We start from the raw sequence: 21699 nt of genomic DNA on the forward strand, positions 1-21699 counted from the left end.
TTACTCATCTCCCACCCCTTCTAGTGCGACTAGTCCTGATGCTCCTCCCTCTTTCCCCCTGCTACAAATTTTCTCTCTGCAGGTGGTCACTGAGTCCGAGGTGCTAAAGGAACTCCTTAAACTTGACCCCAAAAAAACATCTATGTCAGATGGTTTAGACCCTTTCTTCTTAAAGGTTGCTGCCCCTATCATCGCCAAGCCTATTTCTGACCTTTTTAACCTGTCTCTCCTCTCTGGGCTCCCATTGCTTGGAAGGCAGCCACGGTTCGTCATAAGCCTATTTTTATTTTGCCAAGTTTATCAAAAGTGTTGGGAAAACTTGTCAATAATCAACTGACTGGCTTTCTTGATGTCCATAGTATTCTCTCGGCTATGCAATCTGGTGTCCGCTCAGATTATGGATGTGTCACTGCAACCTTGAAGGTCCTCAATGATGTCACCATTGCCCTTGATTCTAAGCAATGTTGTGCTGCTATTTCTATTGACTTGGCAAAGCTTTTGATATGGTAGACCATTCCATTCTTGTGGGCCGGCTAATGAGTATTGGTGTCTCTGAGGGGTCTTTGGCCTGGTTTGCTAACTACCTATTTCAAAGAGTGCAGTGTATAAAGTCAGAACATCTGCTGTCTCAGCTACGGCCTGTCACCAAGGCGTTACCCCCCAGCCCTTGTTTTTATACTGCTGCTTCTCGCTGTTTATTATCTATGCATAGTCACTTTACCCCTACCTACATGTATAGATTACCACGACTAACCTGTACTCCCGCACATTAACTCGGTACCAATACCCCCTGTATATAGCCTCTTGTGAGGCGTCTGTTTCTCAAACTAGACACTCTAATGTACTCAGTTGTGCAATGGGGCCTCCCACTCCTCTTTCTATTCTGGTTAGATCCAGTTTGCGCTGTTCTGTGATGGGAGTAGTACATAGCATTGTACCAGATCTTCAGTTTCTTGGACATTTCTCACATGGAATAGCCTTCATTTCTCAGAACAAGAATTGACTGACGAGTTTCAGACAAAAGTCTTTGTTTCTGGCCATTTTGAGCCTGTAATCAAACCCACAAATGCTGATGCTCCAGATACTCAACTAGTCTAAAGAAGGCCAGTTTTGTTGCTTCTTTAATCAGAACAACAGTTTTCAGCTGTGTTAACATAATTGCAAAAGGATTTTCTAATGATCAATTAGCCTTTTAAACTGATAAACTTGGATTAGCTAACACAACGTGCCATTGGAACACAGGAGTGATGGTTGCTGATAATGGGTCTCTGTACGCCTATGTAGATATTCCATTAAAAATCAGCTGTTTCCAGCTACAATAGTCATTTACAACATTAACAATGTCTACACTGTATTTATGATGCATTTTATGTTATTTTAAATGGACAAAAATTGGATTTTCTTTAAAAAAAAAGGGCATTTCTAAGTGACCCCAAACTTTTGAATGGTAGTGTACATGCACACACACACACACAGACACAGACACACACGAACGCACGCACACACACACACACACACACACACACACACACACACACACACACACACACACACACACACACACACACACACACACACACACACACACACACACACACACACACACACACACACACACAAACAGAAGGATTCTCTCTCCACACTGTTTGTGTGAAGGCTGCTGCTAAAGCAGATGGCCTCATTAGTGTTGTGCTTGTCGTCTTTAAACATGAAGCTGCCTGTCGCACACCAATCACCACTGGCCTGAGGCAGACTTCAGGGACCCGACATGCCACTGCTAACCTTCAGCACTGTACTGGAACATTACAGTGGGGCTCTGTAGAAGGGCTCTGTAGAAAGGCTCTGTGTGTCCCAAATGGAACCCTATTCCTTATAGAGTGCACTACTTTTGACCAGGGCCCATAGGGAATTGAGTCTCTTTCTCCCTTTCCCAATATATTGTTAGCTTTAAGTCATGTGCGTAAACTAGAGTGCTTCACATCATGCGATTGTTCCCTACTTCTTAAAAAAAAGCTATCTGAGCTAGCTGTAGAAGCAATACATTTTTAATATACTTGTATTTTGTTTATACTGTTCCATTGTTACACTATGCACATGAAATGCACGAATACATGTCTTGTTCTAATTTTCACTTGTCTTGAATGCAATACAGTAGAGTATCCATATTTGACAGGCTTGTTGTTTTGAAATGCCAGGATCTGTCGTGAAATTCAAAACTGACAACTGCCTCAATTCTTTGACAGTTCTTTTCTCTTGCAGGCTTCCTTATGCGGGGTACTTTGGCGGGGTTTCCGGGCTGAGCAAAAAACAGTTTCTCAAGATCAATGGCTTCCCCAACGAGTACTGGGGCTGGGGAGGAGAAGATGACGACATCTATAACAGGTAAGACTGCAGGGCAGAAAAAAACATTTATAAAAACTCCCATCAATCCCAGTACCATACCAGAAAATGAATGCAGTCATTTTAGTTGACATTTCGATTATACATGTAGCTGATTCAGTAGTTTGTATATTAGGCAGAAAAACTACACTACCAAGGTTATTGCGCCAGTATTAGTCATTGCTACAAAGTGCCTGTACTTTAGAAGCTTTGAATTATTTAATGCTGATAACATTTTAAAGGCACAGATTATATATTACAAGAGTGAAGTGGGCACAGCTACATGTCTTGTTAAACGCAGAATGTATGCTTGGCCTGTCATTTGACTTTATCATTGAAGTAGATTTTTTTTCTTGAATGTCAAGACAGAAAGTCATTGTTCATCCCGACCACGTTATCTCTCAGTGCTGCTTGCAGACGGTCTCGATTTCATAGTACACGTTTTTGTCAAACGATAGAGCAGCAGTTTCTCATTTTACTGACACTTGTTTTAGAGGAGAATAGATCGCTCTTTCATGTCATCTATCATCTTCCCTCTAGCTCGCGAGATATGTGACTTCCACCATTCCATCTACGAACCCAACTCTGTTGTGATAACACAAAACACAAAATAGGTAAATAGAGTGTTTGGAATTGGCCCCTTTCCGTGGGATGTGGGACGGTATACGGGTGATTACTGCATCACAGATAGAGTCTGGCAGGATGTGCGTTATGCGATAAAAGGAATCTTTCTTTGTGTGTGTCTGCCCCGAGCTCTCGCATCTGAAGAGAAGACATGATTGGAGGGAGGATATTGGGGGAGTAAAATCTTTCACAGCTTGATAGTAGCTGCAGTAGAGTTGATCCATTAAGATTTCCCCAGAGATGCTTCCTTCAACAGACCAATTTCTTCCAGTAGATGATGTGAAATGCGCTGGGATATTATCCTGCCCCATGCTGCACCCAATACATGAGTGTGAAGGCTAAAGTCATCGTTGTAGACACCAAAATAAGCATATAAAAAGAGCATGAAGGTTGTCTTTCATTGAAATCCAGAACCTTTTCAAGGCTCACTTGTTTTAAAGCCGTTTTATATAAAGCAATTTGAAATGCCCCTGAATATACACTGGGTGTCATGGCCAGGCAGGGACTGATGGTGAAGCCTGGTGTTAGGCTAGCGTGCAGCAGTGTGTAGACTCCGGCCGCGTCCCAAATGGCAACCTATTCCCTATACACGTTGTGCATTACTTTTGACCAGGGCACATAGGGCTCTGGTCAAAAGTAGTGCACTATATAGGGAATAGGGTGCCATTTGGGATGCAGACTCAAACTGGTCTGTGACTGGGGTGGTGGTGAAGGTCTCTTCCCCAGGCACCCAGGGAGATGGTGATGTGTGAGTGATGGGGTCTGTTGCTAGTGTCTCTCTTTCTCTTGTTCCACTGGCTCCTTCCCCTGGGTTCGCTGCAACAATACACGGCATCTTCGCCCAAATTGTGGCCAGCCAACACAATCACAGCTCGCGGGAGTCCATGTCCCTGTTCAGTACTATGCGGCCGTGCCCACAGTCTGTTGATCGGAGTTCCATGGGTGCCGGAGTGAAGGGATGTCAGTGACGGCACTCTTCCCTCTAACACTAGAAGCACCGAGGCAGTCATTTTGATTGTGTATGAATTTAAAATAGAAAAATCATGCCCCCTCCACCCTTGACTTTTCCTTAATGAGTCTATTTAATGTTGTTAGAATTTCAATGTCACGGACAGAATTTGTATTTAAAGTAGTTTTAAGAGGACGTGTCCCCCCCTGCCCCTCGTTCACCGGCAGTTAGCTGATGGCCCATCAAAACTACATCTTAACCATATTGAAACTAATTTCGCACATACAGTATAACAATAGAATTAGCCTAAAGACAAGATGGAATTGACAGTAGTCTGATGGATGACAATATTATCAATTGTCAAATTGAAGATTTGGTCCAGTGCAGCTTGGAATTGCACAGAGGCAGGGAAACGGAGAGTCAAAAAGTGACCATTTAAAATCCTCCTACAGTCACAAGCAGGTAAGACATTTTATTTCTGTGTAGAGAAAGTGAGAAACAAGGTTATTATAGTAAACTGAAGCTAAAACAAAAACTAATTACAAAAAAATGTATTTAGTCAAGTAAAATAAAATAATTTGGGCAAAAATGTAATGGGGTTTTAAATGTTTTTATTTTATTTTTAAAGCTACTGAATCTGGTGAGTAAATACTACCAGGAGATGGCGATGTTACAAATAGGGCTAGTTTATGCATCACTATTAGTTTCTCGAGACAGATGGTTTATTTGCCTAGCTTACGATGCTCCAAGGTATGGAATATACGAGTCTACATTACTATCACTAGCTAACAGGTAAAGTATCGGCTAGGTAGCTAACTTGGATTGGTGTAAACAAGGGCGAGATAGGGTTTCCTTCCATCATATTTATTGCACCAGAGTCAGCGCTATTCCTTTTAAATCCAAGCCACATTGAGAATGAGTTTATAATTGAAAGGGCCAATCAGCAATCATTGTAAATAAGAATTTGTTCTTAACTGACTTGTAACCACTCTAATATATCATAGACAGAAGTATTGTTGCTAGGACTAACCATCTATGATATAAAAAAATATTTAACCATGGGCTGTATTCAATCCATATCGTGGAAGATCAGCGTCGCAGCATGATTGAAATGTAAAGGCAATGTTGGTAGACTGAATTCACGGTAAACGCTGCGGATGTCGACTCAATCGGAAGTTACCTTTACATTTCTATCGTACCATCTGTAATGCTTCAGCGATACAGATGGAGTAGAGCCCCATGTTTTGAGGCTTTACAGTGTCCGTTTACTTTGTTTTTACAAACATTGGAGTAAAACAAGCTTATATTTTGGGTTCTGATGGGGAACGACACATGAGCTACGCTCATGAAGCATTTCTAAGTTATATTCTTCAAGAATCAATGGGTACATATCATTAATTTATATGTCCAAAAATGGATGTAGCAACTGCAGATTGCCACTTTAAACCTAATTTAACCTATGACCTGACCCATCACCGTATTATTACTGTTATTGACATAACAAACACACTGACATCTATGCAACAAAAACTGCTTCTAGCCTGGCCCACTCATGATTTCTGTCGCTAAGACTAAAACTAAAACTGAAACTAAATCATATTAAAACGAATTATAAATATTTTGTATACAACTGAATCTAAATAACAACTAGCTAATCAAGTCTGTAAACTAATTGAAACTAAACTAAATTCCAAATAAAATCGAAGAGAAATAAAAATGAGTATAAAAAAACGAAACTATAATGACCTTGGAGAGAAAGATCAGATTCCAAGGTTTCCAAAACACTTACCTTTGCCAAATATAAAATTGAAGAGATGAGTTGTATTTAAAAATATAACTTTTTCCAAGAATAACAGCTGTTGGGTGCACTCCACACGTGAGCTTGCAGCAGCATATAGCTCAGGCTACTACTCAAAGACCAGTAACATAATACAACTTCAAATATGCTATTCTGTTCTTTTGTTTCCTAAGACCTGACAAAATTATAGTCGTTTCTTTGTGATGGATTTAACACTTGAATTATGGTTATGTTTTAGTCAAATATTATATCTGGTCAATTTGCAGTGTAGAAATTATTTGTGATTATGTTCAGGCCCCCCGACCAGCCCCCTCAAGAAAAAATCGGCCCGCCGCTGAATCTAGTTAATGTTCCATGGCCTACAGTAACATAAACTAATGAAAATGCTGTTGTGTTCTTTTAAATATGTTTTTGTCTTTGTATTCTAATGTTCACCAGGACCTTCATCAATTATTTTTTTCTGATAACATACATGTATTTATTTGACTGTTAGAATGTTGCAGTCAAAATGACTGGTCATTGGATCCGAACGGGATGTCTTGAGGCCAGGCTTTTCTAGTGTTAAAATCACATCCTCTATGTAGGCTAACCTATGACTTGTGGAGAGGGAAAGAGCGAGAGAGTGCTTCCTTTAATGACTGTACGATTCAATGGGTTCAGCAGGCCTAGCACTGGCAGACTGGCCACACAATCCCAGATGGTAATAATAGCTGATGCCTCACACACATTGTGATGTAACACAACAGATCTTCCAGCAATGAGAGGGAGGCTTACTGGGATTAGAGTGATTAAGGGGAGTAGTGTGTTGACCCACTGTAGTTCAGAAGAGGACAGTCACCAAGAATCTCTCCTTAGAGCAGTAAGGACTAGAGACTAAACTGGATTAGTTTTTTTTTCATGAATCATGATGCACTCTGCTCTAGAATATGTTAAGAGTTCAAAGTGTATTTTGTGATATTTGCATTTGATGTTTTTTTAACATCATATCTTGGTTATTTGCATAGGCTATACTGTAACTACAGTGGTTGTATAGCACTATTAGTGGTGAGGTGCGGTAGTGCACACACAACCTTGTGTGAACTGCATAATTGATTTAAGCAGGACAACAAAATATTGTGGGGAGTTTATTGTAGTGTTTTTGGTTCTGTGCCATGCTGTCAGAACCTGCTGGGAGAAATCCCTTATGATTTGCTTGGAGGGAATAACTCGCGTTACAGACAGTGCCAACTTCTCCAACAACGATGACCCCTTTTTAACAATCGTACCTCTTCATAAATATGTCTGGGTTGATTTACCCCACCCAAATAAACAGCTAAAGAGGAAAAAAGTGGAGATTTTCAAGCCTTTTTTGATGGGCTACCTTGAACTTTGTTGAAGGTCCTCACTATACAGTTTCATTGAGTGAAGGACGGGAGGGTAGACAGAAATAGCTGGAGGTGATGTTGGCAGTAGTAGGGAAACAGATAGATGACACTGTTTTCCCTGCTTCCCTTAGAGCCCATTCACCCTGAGACCAGCAACCGGAATGGAATGCAACTTAAAAAGCTCTGTCTTTGTCACCCCTCTTGGGCATGTACTGTACGTACAACTGAAGAGTAGCAGATCCATCCAGTGTCTTGGATGGGCAACTCCTTGACTGTCAGCATCTGTGCAGTGAAACACAAGGCCCTGGAGGGACAGTCAGTGCCCTCATATTTACTTCTACTACTAAGCTAGGTGACTGACTGTCTCTGGTGACAGACAGACAGGCTCTCCCTGACCTAAATATACACCTAGCTGATACTGATGCACATAGAGACAGACAGATAGAGGGGAGACAATTTCAAGGAAGATTACTCAAGAAATATACAATCCCAAGTCATAGCCTATTTCAAATTGTGATATTTTCTATTTTAAACACGGGCAGACTATCAAGTCTACATTTGGTCTGTCTGTAAAAGAGGGAGGGAGATAGAGGAGAAAAATGCCAGCCCTGGCAGGACTCTCATTTCTCTATTGCCCTCGTGTGGCTATTTCTAATTAGAGTGAGACAGGAGGGAGTGGACAGAGGGTTGGCAGGCAGCAGAGAGATAGAACCACCGCAGTCAGCAAGACCATCACAGACAGTGCAAACACTCTCAATCCAACATGAGCGATTTCAGCTTCGCTCCTCTCATCTCCTCGTCTCTCCCCACTGGCTTCTTTCTCAGCAGCACCCCTCTCATTTCGGCTCTGACAGAGTGAAATGAGGGGATGCCGCAGATTCCAATTCCCCTCGACTCCAAGAGTCTAATGCAATTAAGAAAGACTGTTGAGAAATGAAAAAAAAAAAGATGGAGACATTCTTAATCCAATCAGAAGGGCACGCGAGGCCAAATTAGCTGTCCAGACAGTCATATCAATACTACCACTGGGCCTCAGGAAAACAATGATTTCTTGTTAAATGTTTGTTGTAATATTTAACAGCTACATAGAGAGTGAATGATATCAGTGGCAATGTGAGAATAGTAAGGAAGTCAACGAAGGGACAAGCATTGCAATGTATGTACTGTATGCATTGCGAGAGAGCAACCATTTTGCAGCAGTGGAGGCTGCTGATGGGAGGACAGCTTATAATAATGGGCGGAAGGGAGTGAAGGGAATAGTATCAAACACATGCTTTTCATGTTTTCAATACCATTCTACTCGCTCTATTCCATCCGTTACACTCCATTCCAGCCATTATTATGAGCTGTCCTCCCCTCAGCAGCCTCCACTGTCAACCATACACAAAACTGACAATGTAATCATACTTCTGTTTCTCCTCCTTTCTCTGAGCCTGAATACTACTTTGTTACCAAGGGCAATGTAAAATCTAGGACAACAGATATCTTACTCTTCAACAACGATCATTTTTATCTCATTGTGCCTGAGAGGAATGAACATCACATCTGAAAATAATCTTCAGCGTTTTCAGAGTTTTGTTGTGCAAGGTCAAAGACTGTTTTTTTTTCCTCTCTATTTTCTTCCAGAAATGCGTTTGATTATATTATTATATTATATCGCTCAATACTCTCTCTTCATCCTTCCCCCTCTGATTGGTTTCAAAAGGTTTGATGGAGTTCAAGGAATCTGGTTCAGAATGAAAGCGCCCACAGATCCTTGGCACACAACGCTGTTCAATACGATTGAGCCAATTTTGTGTGCTCACTGGGCTGAGACAGCAGGATGTTAAAACATGGAGGAAAGAAGTCAGGCTAATGGATGGAAGGGCGCAGCAGCACCACGTGGAGTCCCATGGCGTATGACCAAACAGAACAGTAAATGATGACAAAGAAACCTGTCAGACAGCCATGTTGTCTGATACAGTACATCTCAGGTCATGGACACGACATCCTACAATCACATCTTACAATCAATCAAGGTTTCTGGTGAAGGATGTTCCCGGAACGTGTCAGATTTCTTTCTCCTCAACTTGTCCTAAAGTAAAGAAATGGTCAAAAAGGATGTATGCCTAACCTCCTGCTGATGTCTGTACATTTTCTTTTGTTAGAAAGAATCGAGTGAAATAAATGATTTTGAATGTACATCCAGACACTTGTCTTAATTTAACTCTAGGGTAGTCCTTTGGGCCCAATATCTTCAGCTTACAGTACAAACTAAGTGCCATAGTATCGATTAACTCACACATGGATTACCCAGGCGAGGCTAACCATTGATTGAGAGATAGAGCTGAGACTGAGCTCTGTGCCCATCCCTCTACCTGCCCTCTTATATCCTTGAAATCACTGCAGTTGGTTGGAGCTTTTTCCACCTGATACCTTGAAACCACAGTTAACACTGCAGAAGGTCTTGAAGCCAAAGAAGTCACTGAATAGTTCAGTTTCCAGCTAGTATGTAACTGGCCTGAAGTGGATGGTAATCATGTAGGTGTACAGAACTTGGAATAGGGTGCCATTTGGGATGCGGGCTGTTTTTTTCCTCCAATATTTCCCTCAATTAATCCTTAGTGATGTTGTTTCTGGGTCAGGAATACACAAGGAGATTATTTCAAATCAACTCTCTGCATTACCAGGCCTCCTCGCTGGTGTTAATGGAAGAAAAAACCTGCAAGCCCTAGCACACGGAAACAGACAGACAGACACTGTTTATGTTATCGATCTCCGTCATGTACTAGGAAGGAAGAGGAAGGTCCAGAGACGGAAGCAGCAGCTAGCCTATCGCTTAAGCTGGAGCAGTGGGATGATCACATGACCGATTGTTGTCTCCAGGGGTTCCACACAGATAAAGAGCCAAATGGGGAGATTATAATGACCCGATTGTTCAAGCCGTCAAGCAGCTGGAAGCAGCATTTTACTCAACCAAATGCCTTTGTTTTCCAAGACAGTTAGCAAGGCTGCTTTGGCTGGTCCCTTCAGGAACGCTAAGAGACACTTAATGGGAAGAGTCTGAGTTTTCTTCAATATGTTCTACTGAATTTGTATTCAAAAATGTTTTTTTGACTCGCTTGGCATTTTCTTCTCATATGTTCTAATGAGGCTTTGATGGCGGGATGCAGAAGCAATGTGTTTTGCTGGTTGTTTGTCAGTCAGTAAGAGCGAGGCCCACAGATACAAACTGTAATATCAAGGTTGGCTGCACCAATAACACAGGAGATCCAGCATGAATCAGAGCATTACAGAGAGAAATAAAACCATTTCATCCCATCTTGGGAACCTAACATTGTAAACATCCAAACACACACAAGGTTCCATATCACTGCGTAAAGGAATATACAGTCATTTCCTATTTTCTTCCCTCTAATTCTAGAATAGGCTTTAGTTTGTACTGGTTGTCTACAGTCAGTGCTTTGCTTTAACCCATTTTTGTCGCATTACAGCTGAAGCTTAACTTGAGTTTGCTATGACAGTGTCTGGTCATGGCTGGCATTGCTACAGCAGTTTTGGAGCGGTTATGACTTATATTTCTATGGCTGTAAGTGTGATTATGGTTCCCAATTGGAAACCTATTTCCTATGTAGTGCACTGCTTTTGACCAGTGTCAATAGGGCTCTGGTCAAAAGTAGTGCACTATGTAGGGAATAGGGTGCCGTTTGGGATGAAAACTCGGATCCTTTCTAAACCATGACTCTGTTGTAGGATCACCCTCAACGGGATGAAGGTGGTTCGACCGGACGTCCGGATCGGCCGCTACAGGATGATCAAACACGAAAGAGACAAGCACAATGAACCCAACCCACAAAGGTTTTGTATTTGATTTCTATATTTTCCTCTCTAGACACAAGCCTGGTTCCAGATCTGCTTGTGCTGTCTTGCCAACAATGACATAGGAGTTGTCATGACAGCATAGAACAGATCTGGGATCAGGCTTTTCCTTGGGATCTTTTTCCCGAAGGTACAGAAAGTACAGGTACTGTAGCTGTTGTTTGCCTGGTTTCCAAAGTTGTCTTTTTGATAAAGGTTGTCTCACACTCAACACATTATAATACCAGCTCGCGGTTATAAGGCCACTCTAAGATGAATCCCCCATGTCATATCCCATAGATTTGGCTGGAAAATAACAACTCATAACACTTATCATAGAAATGGATTATCATTGTTTATTCACTGCTAAGAGGGCTCTTTCATACATGAATAAACAGCCCATCAATGACTCTAAAAAGAGCAGATCGATAACTGCATGGCTATATGCAGCGCTGTTAGTTGTGATTGTTGCCAAACCCCAGAACCCTACAGAGCTGAGCTGCAATTTGCAAAACATTATTGTTGCATAGCATGAGTGCACACACTGTAGAAGTTACAGACTGTTATTGATCACATCCAGCTCCGTTGCTGCCTCTTACCATGCTCTGAAGGCTAAATAACCATGGGGAGGCCATTTCATCCTCGGCCTGATCTTGGTTCTGTTAGTTTTCCATGAACTCCCACTCCCTATGATTTCCAGTGTGTGAAGATAACAGCCACAGAAGACAACGCTCATTTTGATGAGTGCCTCAGACAATACTAATAATGAACCAATGAAGAGCCCGTGCATAGCTAGCATGAGAGCCTAATAAACAAATTTCCATGGGAGAATGTAAATGAATTAGTTGTTGTTGCTGCGCCTAATGAATTGAAACATGTTGATGTAAGAGGGGTTTGCTGTGCTGACATAGCCTTGCTGTTGTCTGTTTGGCTTGTGGCTGTGTGGCAGGTGGATGGGTTGATAGATACTGATCTAAGTACTTACCATGCAATCCACAATCAACATGAATCCGAATGGCACCCTCTTCCCTTTATAGTGCACTGCCACATGGCCTGGTCTAAAGTAGTTCACTATAGGGAATAGGGTGCCTTGAACCTAACATGTGCCTAATATGTACCGTCACTTGTAACATATTTCTTAGATATGTAGCTGTCCTGCATGAACACACTGTGATGTATGTACAGTCTTGGGTCATTTAGTATAGGACATGCTATCAGAAATGAATTACAAGGCTTGTTTTTGTAGAAATTAAAGTGTGTCATGTCACCTAGGCTACTCTAATATGGGTCAGAGTTATTACTTGCTGAATTGACACCAGTTGAGTTCTATAGACAACAAGAGCAGGGTTGACATCCGGTGCCATTGGCTTTATGACAACCAATACATCAGAGACTAATTTTAAGGAATCTGTCGCTGACTTGCTGTGTGTGTGTGTGTGTGTGTGTGTGTGTGTGTGTGTGTGAGTGAGTGAGTGAGTGAGTGAGTGAGTGAGTGAGTGAGTGAGAGTGAGAGTGAGAGTGAGAGTGAGAGAGAGAGAGAGAGAGAGAGAGAGAGAGAGAGAGAGAGAGAGAGAGAGAGAGAGAGAGAGAGAGAGAGAGAGAGAGACCTTCATCCTTTGACTGATATTTCCAGCACTTTATTCTCCAGCCTGATCCATGAGCCTCGGGTTTCGCGAAAGTTGTCATGGACAGAATTTATTTTGGGCCAATAAATAATTAATAAATGCCAGGAAGAGGAAAGATAGACAGAGATACCCCTATTAGGGAAACCTCCCTAAAATTGTTTTTTGTTCCTCCTTTGGGGATTATTTGAAGTGTTTTGATTCATAAAATAATACATTTGGGTTTTAAAATAGAGGGAAGTAGAAAGCCCTTGAAGGGTCTGGGCTTTTATAGCCAAACCTTTTAGCGAGAGAGCGCTTCTCAAAATTCTAACAGCGTATTGGGAAAGGGGAATGTGTCTTCCGCATCTGAATCAGAGAGGTGCAGGGGGCTGCCTTAATTGGCGTCCATGTCATCGGCGCCCGGGGAGCAGGTGTTGTTGGTTGGTTAACTGCCTTGCTCAAGGGCAGAGCGGCAGATTTTATGGTTAGGGCCTTTAGCCCGGTTCCCTGGAGTTAAGTTATTAAGGTCGCTGATGTTTTCAAGGTCCAATGCTGACTTTGTTATCTAAATACCAAATTATTTCTGGGTAACAATTAAATACTTTACTGTGATTGTTTTCAATTAAAATGGTCAAAAAGAAGCAAAAATAGCATCTTAGCAAAATGCAATTTCTCAAAGAAGACTTGGACAGTCTGGGAGTGGTCAGAGCGAGGGGCCTAATTGGAGTGGGAAGGATGTGTAACCTGAAAACTAGCTGTTATTGGCATAAAGGAGGGAAAACTCTCTTTGTTATTGGTCTATTAACTTAAACCCCACCCAGCCAAACAAGCTGACATTTCAGGCTGTCTTTTCAAACAGCTCTTACACTAAAAGTTCATGATCATAATTTTCACAATTTCACAGTATCATTCCAACCTCATAGTGTGGCAATATACAGGTAACTGCCTAAATACAGGAAACTCCAACATAAAGTGTCTTAGTATGGCGTTTGACCTCAACGGGCCAGAACAGCTTCAATGCACCTTGGCATAGATTCTACTAGTGTCTTGCACTCTATTGGAGGGATGCGACACCCTTCTTCCACAAGATAAATCACGTTTTTGACTTCACTGCCCCTTTAATTAAAAGATCCTAATATGCCCATATACTCACGATGTGTGTAGTACTTAGAGAAAGGCTGCACAAGAAGAGCATTAAGTGTCAAATCACTGTCCTAAAAACCTGGATTAGCCTATTTCCTGAAAAAAACTAATTATTCTATCCTGGCACTCTAATTATTATGTTGTATCTGTCCTCGTAGGAAAACGCATTATGCCTCCAGAAATGTTTCTTAGGTCAACAAATTAGCCTAGTTTACCATAATTATGCAGCTTCCGTTGCAAACCCAGTCTTACCCACCAGACATTCCAGGGCATTCTTCAGCGTATCCAGGAGAGAGTGGTTCTAATCTCCTACCACGACCAGTGTTTACTGTTTACCAAAGCGCATGTTTTTGATGATTAATGTTGACCACCTCTACAGCTCTGTTACTGCCACCCATTCTGCTCTGTTTGGTCAGTAGGAAGTAGGAGATGTGGTTTAGGCATAATAATGAGACATAAGGCTTGTCAAAAGAAGAAAGACTACCATTCATCATTATTCCCAAAGATTAGTTGGCACTGCCTTACTCTGTGGACTCATGCATATTAACTCAATGAATACAAGGCTTCCTCCTTCCACAGAGTAGCATCGTCATCAAACATGCATTATGAATCATCATCTCATGCTAAAATAGTGGTTTTATGGCTTTTTGGGGGCTGATGTCTTGCCGATGTAAGTTGATACCAAAACATGAATAGGGGAAGCTTACTCTGAAAGTTGCATGCTATTACAGTCCATATTTATGTAATACGTGATAATATCTCCGATCTCATTGTGAGATCATTGAGAGACTATGATAAAGTATAGTAGTAGAGCACATTCAGGCTATTGCCTTTAATCCTCTCTCCTCTTGATAGATTTATAGATAAATCTCTCTCTCCCTTCCCCTCTCTTTCTCCCTTCCTCTCACTCTCTCTGTCTCTCGCTACCCCCTCCTTTCTCTCTTAGTCTAAAAGTAATTTAGCTTTAATTTAGATTCCTGACTAGATCTGCGTGTAGAGAAATCTCTGTTTAGCTGTAAGTGACAAGGTGCTGCTGCAGGGTTCTTCTTAGGTTGACTTGGATTGTGTCGTAGTGGGTTTATGTCCAAGCACATAAAAATACATCTTGTTTGATCCATTCACTGCTCTTTGAAGATTGGATATGCACTGTTGGCTACTGAAGCAGTTTATGTACTCTGAATCCCTGCCTCTTCTCAAACAGTTAAAGGAAATCTGGGAAAACCATGGGGTATTGTAGCCTTGGCATTGGACAATGGATGACTGTTACAGATGGATGATTCCTGTATTTGTCCTCTGAGTTCCAGTACATGCTCATAGCACCCCCTGTTGGCCAATATGGGATTAACAAGAAACATGCAAAATCAAAATGTTAGCCATGATGATTGTGATAAAAAACATGCAATAATATTTCACTGTTTGCTACAATGAAAACATTTCCCAGTAATAATAATGATTTTTCTCCTCTTCTCCAGATTCAACAAGATCCAGAACACCAAGAACACTATGAAGAGAGACGGGATCAGCACGTTAACATACCGCGTGCTCCAGTTTAAGAAGTACCCTCTCTACACCAACATCTCTGTGGAGATCGGCAAGCCCCCGCCCCGGCCTTTCAGGGGCTAGACAGATAGAGCCCCGGCCTTGACATGGAGAGGGAAGGATGGAGGAGGAGGAAGGGAGATGGGGGAGAGAACTATAATACACAGCAGAGGGCCTTCATCTCCTCCTCTACCTCCCTCAGCCTGACTCAGATACCCCCCACCGACCTGCGCTAGGAGTCTGCCCTGGCCTCTCACAGCCCAGTCTGTGTGGGGATACTGGTACACACTCGTTGCCCTCCCACCCTGCCAACAGGCTCGACGGTTACGGCAGGCCTACAACATGGCTGGGACCCTGACTGACTGACTAGCTCTCAGGAATAGATGAGGACAGAGGATATATCAGATTCGATTCAGATTCATTCCCCTGGCGACAGTGCTGCTCTGGAAATGCACACACTGTACATGAAACACACAGCAATAAGTCCAGTGCTACTGGTGTCTCGGTCCTGATAACACAAAGCAACGGGGGTTCAAGAGGAGTCATATTATATTGGGTTGTTGATATGCTGGGGGTTGGGTTTGGGATTCTGAGCAGAACCAAGAAGAACTGCCCTGATCTCTCTGTGAGAATCTGTCAATCAGAACACTATATCGGCGCAAAATGAATGTGTACTGTCTGTGCCTGCATCCAATGCAGGCTTTCCCCATTTCCCATGACGTTGACAAACGGTGCTGGAGGAGAGCAACAATGTGCACCAACACGTTTTATTAAGACAAAGAAGTGTGACTTTCTGTGGAGAGAATCAAGGTTGAGTGAATAAAGACCTGGTAGTGGATGGATATGGCTATTCAAGGAACTAGTTTTGACCTGTTTGTGGAGGAGAAAGGTCCAGCAAATAGAAGAGAAGATGGACTTCTGGCATGGTTCTGACAGGTGATTATTAGAGACTATTTTGTTGACGTGTTCTCACACACAGAGAAGGTTACATTAGATACTGATGAAAGTGTAAACGTTTGCTGTATGACAATGTGTCCCAGACAGTTTTAGAAGAGGATCCTCTATTGCTCAAATACAAGACTCTTTGCTCCACTTTTTTCTTTAATTTCTATTTCAAAATGCCATCCACATTTTTGGAAAAGAAAATGATAAGGCATTGATAACCTAGTGGTTTAAATTGTGAATACTGTAAGGACGGTCTAGTATGGTGAATATTTGCATTGTAGCATTAATTTCATTCATTCAAAATCAGAGGCACTGAAGCACTGAGGTGATAAGAACAGAACTGAAGTTAGTTATTTATTGAGTCCCCTCGAATAAATGGAAAACCAGCCCACATATAGTAAAAAAAATATAAAATATATAATTCGCTATTAACACCACCAGTATATAAAAGCCTTTTAACGTCAGTAAGCTTTTTCTTCTCTCATTTTCTTCTCCTTTTCCTTTGTGTACTGCCTAAACACCAAATTGATGCCTTCAGAATTGTTATGAGGGGCAATGATAAGGAATGCTGCATTCTGTTGTGTGAAGTGATGTGGAAATCTCTCTTTTGTACTATCAATGGTTTTCTTGGCCTGGCTTGAGACAGTGAGTATTTAGAGATGCCCCAACCAACTCGTTTCCCCTCTGTTTATTTTAAAGAGCCTTTTCAAGTGCATTGAGTGCATTTCCCTTCTTTTTTAGTTTTTTTACAACACCCTCCATTTCCTTTCATTTCACTCCCTGGCTCTACCATCCCTCTCTCCGTGTGTGTCTGTGTGAACACCACAGTGTGTTTCTGTACTTGACCATCTGATGAATACACAGACAGCTGTGTCTGAAGCACACTGCTCCTCTATAGAAATATCAGGAGGACTTAAAAAATCATTACTCTTCTCTCTCTCTCTCTCTCTCTCTCTATCTCATTCTGCTGCCTTTTCATTTTTGAGTGCACTACTACTGGTGTGAGAGCACCTCGCAAAGAGAATACTCTACTCCTCATTCTACACTGGAGACCAATGTACTTTTACGCTACTGTATTCTGGATGTCATTACTTCTGTCAAATGGGTGAATGCTGTGTATGTACTGCTTTCTGATGGCTGTGGACCATAGGAGTTTGACATATTACTGCCTATGGTCCCAGTACAGTATGATTCATCATCCTGCCAAGCTCCTGCTTTTATGTTCCATGTTGAGGGAATCATTTTCCTAAAGGCTAAATATACTACTTGGAACTGTGGGAAGAAGCTTTTATTTATAGCTAGCATCATTACCTAAAATCTGCTTAGCAGAATGAGCTTACTACTGATGCAGTAGCACACAACCCTGAAAATATTTGGTACTGAAGTTTTAGTCAATGGTTTCATTAAATGAAATGCTTTGATAAAAACAATGTTTTTGCCAGTGATTGTCAAATCGGCTGGTTAGGTCTACAGACTGGGCTTTTTATCAGAACTCCAGTCAAAGATCTTACTGTACAATTGGTAGATATTTGGTTTACTGTAGAGTAGACTACAGGATGTGATTTCTGTACATATCAGACTTGTATCAGACATCAAGTGCTAGCTATCATGTATTACAGGTGCATGAACAGGCATTACCATATCATTTGTGTTGTGAACAGAGAAAACGTCCAATATACCTCAGTCTGTTCTGTTAACTTGATATCTATATGGAGATCATTCCCAAGTATGCTAGTACAGGAATAATCCATCCTATTGGTACTATAATATCCATTTAGTCATACATCATATTGGTATATCCATCGTATTATCTTGTTTGGCCTATTGGCTATATTCTGCCCCACTACCCCACTTATAGTGACTGTGGTGTCACATTGTAGGTACTGTATAATACAGATTTGATATGATGATATTGACAGGGGGACCTTTCAGCACAAGCTTAGAGGCATCCTGCCCAGGACTATGTCTCTCCCACACAGCTCGCCAGCTATAAACCAGTGATAAAGCACCGCTCCTCGTTTGCGTCCCAAATGGCACCCTATTCCCTATCTAGTGCACTACTTTTGACCAGGGCCCTTATAGGAAAGTGGGTTCCATATGGGATGCATCCCTCTGCACCCTCCCTATTATTGTGTTACATTTTGTCCTGGAAATTGATAATTGCTGGGCATCAGCTTTCTTTATTGATCATGTGTTTGATGCATCCTTGAATAAGAAAAGCAGACAGGTGGCATACTAAGGTACTGTCCACCCTTTGGAGTGTGTCTGAAGTTCTCTTCATCCATCTTTTGGCAGACACTGCATGGCTTCCCCCTTCTACTTATACGTTTCAACCTAATGCCCATTAAGCAATATTTTCCCTCACTGTCAGACAGAGCAGTCATTTCAAGGAAGTGATGGGTAACTGAAAGAGAAACAGGATAGGATGAAGGCATTGGAGAACATCACCTACTGACTGCCTCGGGCCTTCAAGCTGGAGTGCATTTTTAAAGATGTACTGTATCTAGGTTTTGTACATTGAATGTTGAAAATGTTATATCTTATATAGAATGCATAATGTTATATCAAACCAACCTTTTCTATACAATCAATAAATCTAATGGTAAATGAGATACACTCACGTGATTGGTTTGTTTTTCCTTGCCAGATGAGAAAATATGTTTCACCTGAGTTGTCAAATGTGTCCTAAATGGCACCCTATTCCCTTTATAGTGCACTAATTTTCAACAGGGCCCATAGGGCTCTGGTTAAGAGTATGTAGGGAGTATGTATGTATTCCCTATGTAGGGAATAGGGTACCATTGGGATGTACCCATCCTGATGAGGGGACTGATACTGTTTTTCTTCCCTCCATTGTGTCCAGTTGCCATGACATTCAAAGAAACCTGTAATACATATCTCTGTCTATGGTGTCAGTGGCACTGTATTGTCCTCAAAGCGAGCAAAGAAGTTATTTAGTTTGTCTGGGAGCAAGACATCTGTGTCCGCGACGGGGCCGGTTTTATTTTTGTAATCCTTAATTGACTGTAGACCCTGCCACATACATCTCATGTCTGAGCTGTTGAATTGCGACTCTACTTTGTCTCTATACTGACGCTTAGCTTGTTTGATTGCCTTGTGGAGGGAATAGCTATACTGTTTGTATTCGGTCATGTTTCCGGTTGCCTTGCCATGATTAAAAGCAGTGGTTCGCGCTTTCAGTTTTGTGCGAATGCTGCCATCAATCCACGGTTTCTGGTTGGGGAAGGTTTTAATAGTCACCGTGGGTACAACATCACCGATGCCCTTGCTAATAAACTCGCTCACCGAAGCAACGTATTCATCAATGTTATTGTCTGAGGCTATCCGGAATATATCCCAGTCCACGTGATCGAAGCAATCTTGAAGCGTGGAATCAGATTGGTCGGACCAACGTTGAAAAGACCTGAGCACGGGCGTTTCCTGTTTTAGTTTCTGTCTATATGCTGGGAGGCATATAGACAGAAGTGTCGTGGTCAGATTTGCCGAAAGGAGGACGAGGGAGGGCTTTGTATGCTTTCGCCGGAAGATAGAGTAGCAATGATCCAGAATTTTGCCAGCCCGGGTCGCGCATTTGATATGCTGATAAAATTTAGGGAGCCTTGTTTTCAGATTAGCCTTATTAAAATCCCCAGCTACAATAAATGCAGCCTCAGGATATGTGGTTTCCAGTTTACATAGAGTCCAATGAAGGTCTTGCAGGGCCGTCGAGGTGTCTGCTTGGGGGGGAATATACACGGCTGTGATTATAATCAAAGATAATTATCTTGGTAGATAATGCGGTCGGCATTTGATTGTAAGGAATTCTAGGTCAGGTGAACAAAAGGACTTGAGTTCCTGTATGTTGTTATGATCACACCACGACTCGTTAATCATAAGGCATACACCCCCGCCCCTCTTCTTACCAGAGAGATGTTTGTTTCTGTCTGCGCGATGCGTGAAGAAACCGGGTGGCTGTACCGATTCTGATAGCGTATCCCGAGTAAGCCATGTTTTCGTGAAACAGAGAATGTTACAATCTCTGATGTCTCTCTGGAAGGCAACCCTTGCTCGATTCTCTACCTTGTTGTCAAGAGACTGGACATTGGCGAGTAGTACACTCGGGAGTGGTGAGCGATGTGCCCGTCTACGGAGCCTGACCAGAAGATCGCTCCATCTGCCCCTTTTGCGGCGCCGTTGTTTTGGATCCCCTACTGGGATCCGATCTCCTTCACCGCAACCAACGTGAGTAAAACATTTAAACGTGTTAACCCTCGCAGGGCTGCCGGCCCAGACGGCATCCCTAACCGCGTCCTCAATCAATCCCTATCCCAGTCTGCTGTTCCCACATGCTTCAAGAGGGCCACCATTGTTCCTGTCCCAAGAAAGCTAAGGTAACTGAGCTAAACGACTATCGCCCTGTAGCACTCACTTCTGTCATCATGAAGTGCTTTGAGAGACTAGTCAAGGATCATATCACCTCCACCCTACCTGACACCCTAGACCCACTCCAATTTGCTTACTGCGCCAATAGGTCCACAGACGATGCAATCGCCATCACACTGCACACTGCCCTAACCCATTTGGACAAGAGGAATACCTATGTAAGAATGCTATTCATCGATTACAGCTCAGCATTTAACACCGTAGTACCCTCCAAACTCGTCATTAAGCGATCCCACCCTGTGCAACTGGGTCATGGACTTTCTGACGGGCCGCCCCCAGGTGGTGAGGGTAGGAAACATCATCTCCACCCCGCTGATCCTCAACATTGGGGCCCCACAAGGGGCCTCTCCTGTACTCCCTATTCACCCATGACTGCGTGGTCATGCACGCCTCCAACTCAATCAACAAGTTTACAGACTACATTATAGTGGTAGGCTTGATTACCAACAATGACGAGACGGCCTACAGGGAGGAGGTGAGGGCCCTCGGAGTGTGGTGTCAGGAAAATAACCTCACACTCAACGTCAACAAAACAAAGGGGATGATTGTGAACTTCAGGAAACAGCAGAGGGAGCACCCCCCTATCCACATCGACAGGACAGTAGTGGAGAAGGTGGAAAGTTTTAAGTTCCTCACGGACAAACTGAAATGGTCCACCCACACAGACAACGTGGTGAAGAACCTCAGGAGGCTGAAGAAATTTGGCTTGTCACCAAAAATACTCCCAAACTCTTACAGATGCACAATCGAGAGCATCCTGTCGGGCTGTATCACCGCCTGGTACGGCAACTGCTCCGCTCACAACCGTAAGGCTCTCCAGAGGGTAGTGAGGTCTGCACAACGCATCACCGGGGGCAAACTACCTGCCCTCCAGGACAAATACACCACCCGATGTCACGGGAAGGCCAAAAAGATCATCAAGGACAACAACAACCCGAGCCACTGCCTGTTCACCCCACTATCATCCAGAAGGCGAGGTCAGTATAGGTGAATCAAAGCGGGGACCGAGAGATTGAAAAACAGCTTCTATCTCAAGGCCATCAGACTGCTAAACAGCCATCACTAACATTGAGT

The 21699-nt window shown here is 42.5% G+C and overlaps 1 protein-coding gene across 1 annotated transcript in view; it reads left to right on the forward strand.

Annotated features, from left to right (window-relative positions):
- The window catches only part of LOC139377326 (beta-1,4-galactosyltransferase 2-like), a 131440-nt gene extending 112651 nt beyond the window's left edge, over positions 1 to 18789 (forward strand). The window contains exons 5-7 of the mRNA XM_071120347.1: positions 2260 to 2382; positions 10847 to 10951; positions 15171 to 18789. Coding sequence (XP_070976448.1) covers positions 2260 to 2382; positions 10847 to 10951; positions 15171 to 15321 — 379 coding nt within the window. The 3' untranslated portion in view covers positions 15322 to 18789. The remainder of the gene's footprint in view (positions 1 to 2259; positions 2383 to 10846; positions 10952 to 15170) is intronic.
- Positions 18790 to 21699: the final 2910 nt, after the last annotated feature.

The sequence above is a fragment of the Oncorhynchus clarkii genome, chromosome 20 (genome assembly GCF_045791955.1).
Source record: "Oncorhynchus clarkii lewisi isolate Uvic-CL-2024 chromosome 20, UVic_Ocla_1.0, whole genome shotgun sequence".
NCBI lineage: Eukaryota > Metazoa > Chordata > Actinopteri > Salmoniformes > Salmonidae > Oncorhynchus > Oncorhynchus clarkii.